Source organism: Ambystoma mexicanum, chromosome 9, assembly GCF_040938575.1.
Source record: "Ambystoma mexicanum isolate Mex_15411 chromosome 9, UKY_AmexF1_1, whole genome shotgun sequence".
NCBI lineage: Eukaryota > Metazoa > Chordata > Amphibia > Caudata > Ambystomatidae > Ambystoma > Ambystoma mexicanum.
In genome coordinates this window covers 1488949336-1488961492 of record NC_090931.1, presented here as the reverse complement: position 1 = coordinate 1488961492, position 12157 = coordinate 1488949336, and the positions used below count along the sequence as shown (strand labels likewise).

The window sequence follows — 12157 nt, the reverse complement described above, 5'->3', positions numbered from 1 at the left end:
GAAAGGGACCTCTGTCCCTACTCTCTGCGGGGAGCCGAGCAACTCAATTTAGCTTTGAAGGGAGCAAATTAGCTGAAACTCTTGTGCTAGTGCTATGTAACAAAAGTTTGATACATCTATTAAACTGCAGTTTTACAATAAAAAATAAAAAAAAAAATACTATGCTGGTTAGAGCCGATAGGAGTTGTAGTCCACAACGTCTGGATAGCAAAAGGTTACAGACTCCTGCACTAATGCAATGAGCAGAGCACTCACATTCCACGGTGGGTTTATCAGGAAATGCCAGATTGCTGATGTTGGGATAAACCAATCACATTTAGAGGATTACATCCTCATATTCCTGCAGGCCCTTTTACCTTACCAACAGTGTGACACTGTTCAGATGGATTTCCAAATTCAAACCTGGGTGGATTTTGGGAGGCCAACCTTTTATGGTGAACAGAGAAGACACTGAATTCTAGCCCATCCCAATCAAGGTGAGGTAGCAGAGCGGCAAGGCTTACACTCATGGTATCGGGCCACAAGAAGTCCACATAGAACACCAATCATTCCAGTAGGACAGGCAAGTACAAAACTATACAATGATTTATTAGGCCTTCAAAATGCACACCAAGCAAATAAAACCTCTAGGCAAATATTGCCACATACGTACTATGAAACCGACACATAAATTCACCATTAGGAGAAGACCGAAAGAACATGATTCAATAACCGGTGTCAAAGAGGCAAGTACTCAGATGCCTAAAGTTCAGTAGAGACACTTCAAGGCACCCATAAAGCAATTCCCCAGAACTTAAATCCAACCCTAAGATGGTTCCGAGCCTTGTGCCCTAAATGTATCCGCTCCAAAGTTATACTTCTCAGGTAGGTTTACCATGTGGTTGAAACACAACCACTGGCATTGTGCAAAGTTCAAAACGTGAAGAAAGGTTCAGGTAAGTAATTGAATCCCATGCAGTAGGGTAGGCCTAGGAAGGGAACCTTGACCTGATTACCACCTACCAATCTCAGGAAAGAGCAAGAAGGTATCAGGACTTTGCACCCATGTAACCCTATGGAGGACAGCAGGAAAATGTAACTGCCATGGGTGGTGTACCGGAAGAAGGGGCCAGTCTAAGATGTGATACGTTAAGGTTTTTTATAGTCAAATAGTAACAAAAAAGCCTATCCAACCCCACCGCTATGAGGGCAGTTCCCTGCCTAACCAAACTAAAGATAAGGGTGCTGTCAAAGTCCAAAAGAAATAATCCTCATGCCCAATTCTATTCTGGTATCTGACCCTACCTCTTAAGGAAAGATAACAAAAGAAAAGAGGCCAGAGCAACAACCCCGGTCTTTGGCCCCTGTCTGGCCCAATCACTTGGATGCTTCCCCTCCCCCCGCCCAAGAATAAGGCTTTAAAAGTTCATCAAGTTCTGGATCTCTTCACACAAAGTTAATACATTTCTCGCTGTACAGTCCTCAGCCTCTTTGCATGTTCTGTAGGCCAAGCTTTTAATACTTTACATACACTCCATTCAGTTTTCCTTTTCTCGGGAAAGACTAGGTTTTCTGAACACAATCCCACCATGTCACACTTAGTGCTTGACAGTGTCCTTGTCTGGTGTCGCAACACAGAAACCCTCCAGGCTCTCTCTACTCCCAGTTCTGTTCGCTATATGTCATGTTTCCAAGGCTCACCAAAGTCTGCTGGCCCTCAGTCGGGCTTGCTTTAGCAAGACCTCGAACGGGCGTCTGCCCGTTCGGATTTTCCAGGCTTCCGTTGCCCCTGTGGCTTCCCCAGCCTTTAATGTTTGTGTCTCTTGATTTCCCAGGGCTCCCCAAAGCCCTCTGGCTCTCGGATACATTTGTATCAGCAGGCCCACGGTATGGCATCTGCTCATTCGGGTTTCTTGGCTCCTGTAACCCTTGTGGCTTTTCCAGCCTTTGTTATCAATGTTCACCCCTCAACGGCATCACCTCTTCGGGAGCATTTGCTTCCTTCCACTGCTCGGGAGCTCATTCACTTCAGAAGTGCAGGTCGGGATCCGACATCTCCGCTGCAGTCTAGTCTTGGCGTTAGTTAACAGGCCCCAGGCCAACCACAGGTTCCGCGTGGTCATGCCACCAGGCGAAACTTTGCTTTACTGTCTCTGTCTCTCCCCCGACCTTGGCTTCTTGGTCAGACAGGATGCCAGCCTTACGGCGTCGTGCTAGCGATCAGCTCACTTCCCACGCTACCACCGGCTCTGTGGTATAGCATGGCCCCGCCCCTGCAGAAAGTCTTCCCATCAGACTCGCCTCTGTGTAGGATTCCCTCTCCTCCATTCTCACGGTTCCTCGTCTTTTTATGTTTGTCAAGACAACAAAAAGGGGTGTGTAATTTCCCCTTCACTGTGGAGTTCAGGAGGCAGCCAAAGAGATTGAAGAAATGTCACTATTTGGAGAGTCCAAAACAGAAGTAGCAGTCTTTCTGATTCCCATGTAGGCAGACAATGTACTCTGGACTGGGAGTTGCTTACAGGAAAGGGGGTCCTTCTCCCCAAGAGGGGATTCGCTCCCATTGAGGACCCATTTGCCCAGACCCCTAGTGAGGGTCTTGCTGAGTGGGCTCAGCTGCAGCGTGGTAGCCTAGGAGAGAGAGGGTCAGTCGATCGGGTGGTCCAGTGACACTTCCGAAGGGGTTGAGACTGGTTGTTCCACCTAGTCTAGGGAGTCTCCGGGAGTTCACTGGAGTGGATGCCTGTCAGCTGCAGGAGTAGTCCTTGGGTCATCTCTTATTCATAGCAGCCTTGGCTCAAACAACGATCTCTCGAATGGCTGCAGGAATCCTTGGCTTTGAAGCTCACCTGGGTCCATCAATGATAAGGATCTGCACCATTCAAACTGGTAGTGAATATCCAATCATGGGTAGGCAATGGTCAAAACATCTGCCCAGAAACAGACATACAGGCACCAGGGTGTGGACTGGGAGTAGACCGTCCAGCCCCCAACTCCAGCCACACACACACACATACAGAAAGACCACCGCTTATCCAGCAAAATCAGCAGCTTGCCCCAGGAACAGCCATTCTATAGAAGACAATTCCGGCCCTAGTGACGCAGGAACGACAAACAACAACAAGGCCAAAGGACAGGCAAACATCACGCGGCGTCGCCATCTTAGAGTGCTAGCTACATATATTTGCTGTAATTAGAAAAGGGCACAAGTACAAAGTTCAAAATATGGTAGGAAAATATCTGCTGCCACCAGTACACACAAGTTACAAAAGAAAAAGATCTAAGGACACAAAGTATCCTAAATGCTCCTCACTTTAGGGTGATGAATGCAGTTGCAAAAATACAAGAAATCCATAAAGAGAGACGTAGTGTGGCAGCACTGATCGGCTTATGGCCTAATCAGTTTCCCCATTAGAAGGAGCATACAGCAACGATAGTGAAGCAGAAGGCGTCCCCTACCAAGAAAGTCAGGTCAAGAGTTGAAACAAAGCAAAGGAAAGTGTCCCATAGAAGTCTATGGGTGGAGAGCAGCAAAAGGAACATCTTTCCGTGCAGAAACGTATGCCACCCATTAGCAAGACTGGAAACCTTGGACCAACAGTTTAAAAGAAAAGGCTTCTAGCGCACTACACTGACACTGTAAAGATCTTGTCCCAGATTGCTGTTGCGCACCGTGGCCCTCACTTTTTTGTGTGCAGTTCCCACCATTTTGCTATGCATTCATAAGCATGGTCTGAATCAGGGATATCACCAACACAGGTGGGCCAGAGGAATAAAATGACTACAGTATTTGTATTTATTTTATTTGTAAAGCGCAGCCAGGCCCAGGGGCATACGGGCGCATAAATTAGATCTGGTTACAGATACAATTGCAAGCAGTCAAAAAAGGTTACGTTACAATACAGTTACAGGTAAGTAGTATAGTTGCGCAAGAGGATTATTCTTACTCCCCATTCTCTTTGGACTTTCACAACAGGTTACCAAGCAGTGAACCTTAAGATGCATGGCACAGAGGGTAGATCTAGTTTGAGAGGTCTCAATGAAAGGGCGAGGGCACACTAGGAGGTGGTTGAGGGCAAACTGAGTATGATGAATGCAAAGTTATCAGGGCAAGAGCATAATGATATGATAGTCTATCTATATAGCGCCTATACACAATGCGTTTCAAAGCACTTCAAGGCAAGGGAGGGAACAAGGGAAAATACAATGACATTCTTACAGGCCATGAACAGTAAGGATGCAAAATTAACTATCGTACTCGGCCTGATGACATTTCAGATAGTGCAAGAGCTAAAACATAGATAAGGAAGGGAGGGGGAGAGTGGGAAGGAAATGGAAACAGACAGCCGACTACCATACTAGGCCTGACGACATTTCTGGTAGAGCCGGAAAGAAAACAAGAGGTGAGGGAGAGGGGTGCAGAAAGGGAGGGGAGGAACAAAACAAGCAACTATTGTACTAGGCCTGACAACATTTCAGATAGTGCTGGGGAGGGGGGCGACAAGTAAGTGGAGGGGGGAGGAGACAGACGAGGTTGCTATCACATTAGGTCCAGGGACAATTCTGATAGAGGAAGTGCATAGAAGAACGGAAGGAGAGGAGATAGGACAAGGGAGAAAGGGAGAGGAGTAGAGAACAGAGAGTAAGCAGTCAAAAAGAGTGGAGAAGCAAGGCGGTGGTGGCACACTTGAGATTTAGGTCACATAGAGAGCCTTGGCCAAATGATTGGCTGTGGAAACACTGAGGGGTTAGAGGAGGGTTTAGGGTGTGAATATAAATCATTACAATGTAAACAGATCAATCTGCTTTGAATATACGGATGAGTGAATTAACCTCACTCACAATTGTAGAGCGATGGTACATTTTTGATAAGACTTACAATTTAGCCGCACATCTCCGTAGGGTAAAGGCAGCAGAGGCGAGTGCAGCGGGTGCTGTGTGTACCTCAGGATTGGGTTCCTCTTATACGTCTGCTCCACCAACTCACAGTTCAGGCTGTTTTCCTAAATAAAGAGGAGGTTCTGCGGTCAGTGCTTGGGTGAGATTCCTTTTGCTATAACCCCAGTGACAGTGTTGCACAGCACACTCCTCAGCTTAGACGTGCGGGTAACCCTCCCTTTCCACCCCATGCCCAAACCTCTCCACCCCACCAGTGCATTAACACAGCCTCTGCGGGTTCTCAAACGAAGATGTCCTGATCTGCCCAGTACAGCTCTGCTGGGCCGCTGTGGTGTCGTCTCCACGAGGGATGTCCGGATAAACCAGCTATGGATTTGTGCAGCCATTTGGTGTATGGCTTGTAGAGGTCTTCTGAAATGCTTTCCAAAAGCCCCTCCATCCAAACTATGCCCCTTGTGCAAGGCCATCAAATCACTCCAACCACTACATTAAAAACACCTAGCAGTGACCTATGACCGGATGTGAGGCCTGCCCATCCCACATCATCTCGGCATTCCTTGGCGTCTCCTCCCTGTGACCACCACCTACCACCATCCGAACAATCCCATCTCATTCTGCCTTTGGATGCTAGAACAAGTGTATCTACACGTCATCTGGTCTAGGAAGCCGCGGAAAAGGTCATGGGGCCCCATCTTCCAAACACTGAAAGGAGAACGCTGGCTTCCAGTCAGCACACAAGTCTTCTTAGAGAGGCTCTGCATCACTCTACTACACCTTAAGGAAAACCCAGACTCCCTCAGTAATGAAAAGGAAATGCAGCTCACCCTGATGCGCTCTGCACTCTACAACGGACAACCCAGGACCCTCTAAAAACACTGCAACTTAAAAGGAGGAAGGCACATGCACTGCACACACCGAAACCACCACGTTTTAGGAATAACACATCAAAATACATCTTTCCCCAAATCCTCCGAACACCTATTCCTCCACCCAGGAGGCATCATGCGATTTGCTTTGCCGAGCCAGTCTACATAATTGTATTAATTCAGATCCCCCGCTGTGGATAATCTTGGTTGTAGATGTACTCATGAACCTGTTCATGCCTTGCTATGACATCTTAGGATCTGCTATACGTGGCTTCATGTGTGTCTGTACTCCTCACCAACATGCCCATCGAGATCTTGGACTGCTGTCCGCATTAAAACCATCACATTCTTTGCTCCTACACACAATATGCACACCAACCATGCCATCCACACATAGCAAATGAACACCCCATCCTGCAGACATCAAGCTTCAGAGCATGACCCCCTCTACCCAACTTACGCACCACACCTTCAGCCAATGCATCTAGCACCACATGCACACAAGGCACCCCTTCAGACCCACACACACAGCTCAGGGTACTTCATGTCTGCATGCATCAACACAGCCGCAAAGCTATTTATGCACACTAGACTCACCCACCTCCCCCTCTCATTCGTCAGAGCACCTGGAGACTATACAAATGGTGGGAGTGTATGGTATGAATCCCAATAAATTAACATATTACAACATAACCCAAGGTAGCACTGCAGGTAACCTGGGATGTTTGCTTTGTTGGTGTACTGCTTCCAGCCTGGCATCGAGGACCAGTCTTCAGGTTCTTGGGTTTGAAGTGTAACCCAGGATTTCTGGTTTGCTGGTGTACTGTTTCCAGTCTGGCATTAAGAGGACCAGTCTTCAGGTTCTTAGGCTTGCAGTGTTACCCAGGGTTTCTGGTTTGATGGTGTATTGATTTTTAAAGTGAGGTTCTAACAGGAGTCATTGGACTCGTGGTCTTGACTAATGTTGCCGACATAGCTCTGCAGCATACCCAGAATGTAAGGTGCGGAGATGTGGCCATTCTGGCTGTGTGTGACACCCTTCCCCCCCCGCCCGACCGTGGAGCAGTCCTATCCTACTCTACCAGATTTAAGAGGCACACGTGCAGCTGGCCCAGGTGACACGGTGGATGGATTGGTTGTTTACCTGTCCATGGTGTGGCTTAACATGGTTCCTGTACTCTAATGGCGGTCTAAACCCAGCAGCAGCCGGATGGTCGATGGATCCATTGCTCCATTTAAACTGATGCCCAGTTGTCCATAGCGTGCACCAGAGAACATATCCATTAGAGGTGCAATGGGTAAAGTTCTGCGTGAACTGTGAGTGAATCTCACTTGAAGACAAATAAAAGTGTGCATGCGTAGGTGAGATCTGCAGCCAACCCCTCTAGTGAGACCGCTGAATAGGTCTATGGGGGTGAATGCACCACAGAGCTCCCCAATACATGAAGAATTGTGCAGCAACCTACCTTAATGTCTCGTATCAGCTGCTGCGTTGGGGTTTCAATGGGAACCTTGCTGTCGATGACCCCCTGGATGGCCGAGGCCCACCTCATCCCCTCGTTCAGAAGTTTAGTGTAGAGCCGATAGGAATGTTTACGTCCATGAACAATGATGTTCCAGTACCCTAGAGGTCGAGAATAATCCATCATTAATGTAGAGATTGCAAAACACTGTACAACTTCTTAAAAACACAGTGTTAAGATGGATTTCCAAAATGCACCCTGGCGGTGGATTTTGGGACCCCAACCTATTATTGTGAAAAGGAAAGACACTGAAGACGAGCCAAACCCAGTCAAGGTAGGAAATAAAGTGGCAAGGCTTAGTCTCAGGGGAGGTGTTCAAGTGGTTTAGGGTGCCAATAACTCAACACAAAGCAACAATCATGTGGGGGGTTTCACATTTTACCTTAAAGGCTGTTAAATTACAGTTAGCAGAAATATAAGCAATACTTTGAATACCTGTATGTGGCAAAGCAAGTACAGGGTTGTTTCAGGAGCAGTGAAACACGGGTAAGTAATCGGATAAAGAAAGAGAGAATTAAACAGTTGATTGATTGATAAGTTATTTATAATGCACCCATACACAAGTGTTGAGAATTGGGTCCCCAAACCTTAGTAAGTACAACCCTGAGATAAGTGGAGCCTAGCGCTTAAAATTCTCCAGCTCCACAATATACATTATTCAGGTGGGTTAACTATTGGATTTGTAGCAATGCCAGTGGTTGTGATTAAGAGTTCCAGAAATCCGGCAAGTTCAGGTAAGTGTGTCTCCCAGTCCTGCCAAACTACGTAACACCTAGGGGGATCCTCGACTGCACCACCGATGTAAGTCAAGCAAGTGAGAGATGGGTCAAGCGCTTCACGCCCATGTAACCCTATGGAGGAGAGGGGGCATGGACAAATCCAGCAAGTTAAATTACCCCCCCCCTTATGCAGATTCCCATCCAAGACCACATCACAGGTTCCAGATTCGAATGGCCCCCACTTCTGTATTTCGCCGGATGAGGGAGGTGCAAAAGTCGATTTTGGTGTTGGGATTTCATTTCAGTCAGTCGTGGTACCTATTTTACAATTACAGACAAAGATGATCACCCTTGACATGAAAGGAAGAAGACTTGTGTGGAGCAAGCGACCTCCAGGGAGTGAAGATGGGATTCAACGAGAGTCATCACGGTCAGGCGTCAGGTTGGCAAACAAAGATGCAGGCCCTACACGACTTACATTGGGACTGGAACGCTGAATATGCAGGAGCAGGCATCTTGAAGCACAAGCTGAATATCCACCAAATGCCAAGGATGCACTCGAAACACTGACGACTCCAGCAACATAGCCCAGGAGTGGGCTGGTCAGTCCACTGGGGGTGCAAGGACCCTTCCAAAGGCTCAGCAGGTAGGGATCCTCAAGCAAGCAGGAGTGGAGAGTGGTTGCTCATGCTGGTCTGGGGTTTTCCAGAGATCAGAAAAGAGGAGCATCGCTTCACCAGGACTTGGGTGGAGGCAATGCTCGTCAGCTGCAACTGCTATCCTCGGCTCTTCAGTGGCCTGCACTTCTTTGTAGGAATCTTAGCCCCGATGATTACCTGAATGGCTGCACAAGGAGTCCTATTATCCAAGCTAAGGATCTGCATCATTCAACTAGCAGTGGCTATCCAAAAATGGATAGCCACTGGCCACACAATCTGCCCAGCAACTGACACTCAGTGACCCGGATGTGAATTGGGACCAGATAGTTCTAGCACTCATATCCGGCAACGCACAGACTGCCCCTGTGCCTGGGATAGGGCTTTCCATATATGGCAATTCCGCACCCGAGAGGGCAGGAAGAAGACCAAAGTACAAAATAGCCAAATGGCAGGCGAAAATCACACGTTACAGCTATGTTACAGTATATGGTACTTATGTCATTGTGTGCTAAAATGCAAGAGTGCAGGAGTAAAAAGTCAAACACTGTAGAAATATAACCGCTCATACTTGACACATTTAACCACAAAGTTACAAAAGAAAATGTTTTAAGGATCCAAAATATCCTAAGCACACTTCACTGTGAGGTGATATTCAAGGTTAAGTAAGGATAGGTCAGGGGCAATGAGTTTTCCTTGGAAGCAAGACCACGCAGAGCAACACAGTGGTTTGAATCCTGGTCCCGCTCTTAGAAACTAGTCTCCGGCATTACGTGCATTATAAAAGAATTAAGTAAGGACACAAAATCAAGAAATCCCTAAGGGAGACAGTCTCTAAAAACTGATAGTCTTAAGGACGGAGCAGCTTCCCCATAAACATGAGCACAAAACAAAGGAAGGAAAGCAGAGGCTTTACCTACCTCCCGAAAGTCAGGCCAGCCAACAAACAATAGCAACAAAATGGGTGTCCCATAGAAGTCTATGGGAGGAAAGCAGCCCAAAGAAGATTTCCCATCACACAGCAGTACATCTTTATGGCACACGTGTACTCTATGTGAGGAGAACTATGGGTTGTGCACGGGAGGCATTTCGGGGCGTCCTTGAAGTGAAGCTAGACACGGGTTGAAGGTCAATGTAGTTTCAGAGAATGGCTGTTCCATTGCTGAAGATTTGGATGAGTGAAGGGGCCTGACGGATGGCGTGAGGTGTAGCCTTCTTTTGACTTCTGTCTCTATCCTTTAGGGCGGTTCTGAACAATCCCATAAAGGAACGCATGGATACACATCCTTCTAAGCTTCAGCTCTGCCAAGATCTGCCGGTGTGATGAGGGGGCTTGTTTCAGAGCAGATGCACATCACTAGCACACACCAGACACCCTTGCACGGCAACGCATCAGTCTTCTCATCAGAGGTTGCATGGGTGGTGCCGGGGGAGCATGCATTGGCATATTTTGTAGCCAGGCATATCTGAAGGGCTTATGTATATTAAGGTTTCTTAATGGATGCAGCTAGGGGTGAGACCTGGATGTGGACAGGAAGTCAGTCCAGCGATAACAGGAAGATACCATATCAGGCTACAGTTGTATTGACTGTGTAGGACAGGGGTACATCTGCAGAGGCAAAGGTTGCAGAAACTGGGTATACATAGGTAAATTGGGAGTTCATATTCATTACCGCTGCTGCTGGACTGACCTCTGGGAGTGTAATGGACAGAATCAGCTCAGTTGTCTATATTGTAAGAGGCGAGTAAATCTGGCTAGTAAAATCATTTTGATGACAAGGGAGCCCTCCCCATTAACCCTTGCTGTTGATTGTGATTAGTCAACCTAAGATAAATGGCGGGTTGCTCAGGAAAGAGATTTTGCTTTTGGCGTTGAACTCTAGGTTTTATTTAGAGCCCGTACATTTCTAAAAGCTCTTTTGTATTTACAATCCAAAGCCCAACAGGCAGGTTTCGCAAGACCAAGGCATTTATTGAGTGTTGTACGAGCGTTCCCAGCTGAGGGGCACAGAGAACATGCTGTCTGGGAGTTTAATTCATTTATTTTTGCATTTATAAAGCACCTAAACCCGTAGGCATCAAGGCGCCGTTATGACATGCAATAGGGAAAGATAGAACGGGCACACTTTGCCATAGTAGGAGGATGTAGAGCAGTGATTATTGCTGGATTTATCACTTGACCTTGTGAGAGTCTGAAAAGACAGTCTAGTACAGAGACTGATTGGACGAAAGGCCATGAACAAGAGGAAGAGGTATTTTGACAGTCCTGATGTCTTGTCTGCAGTTTCAAAAGCCATGCTGAGATATAGGATAGCAAGAGGTCACACACGCTCCCCTCAGTGGCTGCTTCAATGGTGTCTCCTGAAATTTTGAAGGTATTGGGGTGGTCAAGAAAGGTCCCAATGAGGAAGAGGTGTTCATGTTGCATGCGCCATATTTGTGACTGCGGGTGCGCAAAGTTGGCGCGAGGTTGCTATTTTATATATGTATCCAGTGTAATATTACTTTAAGTGTTACTTTGTGTTCAAGTTGATACATATTGGACTTAAACGCATGTAGAATGATAAATGCCAAAACCATCATATGCAATATAAAACACAATCCACATATGGTGTACTATGGAGTGCCTAGATGCGGGGCATAGAGAACCCACTGTGAAGAAATCATGACAGTTATTAAACATGCGTACACACTGATATACTTGCATAGGGAATTTATACATCTAAATGTAGTGGGCTTTTTATGAATGGAGTAAAACTCGGCCATCAGGGTTTCGCGTGGTGAATTTTAAGTGACTCTCAGAAACTGATTTTGCAGAGTTTCCGAGGTCAGAGGAAGGGTAAATGAGTAACTACGGCATTAGCAGATGGTCAGCTCAGCTAACAAACCAGCAATGGTTTATGGCCTGGCATTTTTGCAGAAACTAGATGTAATCATTTTAGTGCTTGAGAGCTTGCAGAGGGGTCTGGGCATTTGTTTTGACCAACAATAAACATGGGGTGAAGTGACGTTTGAGGCCAGAGTGTCTGATACTCAGGGGTTTTGCTTGTTTTTCAGGATGTGCCGTGCGTGCTGAAATGGTAGTCATTGGATTAGAATTTTCCAATGACGTCAGTAGGTAGGGGTGGGTGAGATGGTCATCGACCGTTTGAAAGGAAACCTGTTTATTCTGTTAATACTAATAATAATAATTTAGCATTTATATAGCGCTACGAACCCTCAGGTATCTGAGCACTGCTTATTATTACCCATGGTGTGTGGTGCTCATTTATCGACCTCGGAAGGATGAAAGGCTGAGTTTGGCCCTGCCCGGATTCGAACCTGCGTTAGCAGGCTCTGCACAGATGTCAAAGCGAGCACTCCTCTCGCTGTGCTATCAGATCGCTGTTCTCTCTCATGTCGTTTGTAGTATCCATGCAAACCATGCAGGGCTGTCATTTCACAAAAATGTCAGGGGTGGCGGAAGTGACATCACACAATCCCTGACCTCTGATGACATCACAGGAAGTAATGTC

At 46.8% G+C, this 12157-nt stretch overlaps 1 protein-coding gene across 1 annotated transcript in view; it reads right to left on the bottom strand.

The window, feature by feature from the left end:
• The window catches only part of LOC138489261 (unconventional myosin-X-like), a 788454-nt gene that overhangs the window by 51246 nt on the left and 725051 nt on the right, over window positions 1-12157 (bottom strand). Inside the window, exons 33-34 of the mRNA XM_069616957.1 lie at window positions 7211-7368; window positions 4859-4982 (exon numbers count right to left, since the gene is read on the bottom strand). Coding sequence (XP_069473058.1) covers window positions 4859-4982; window positions 7211-7368 — 282 coding nt within the window. The remainder of the gene's footprint in view (window positions 1-4858; window positions 4983-7210; window positions 7369-12157) is intronic.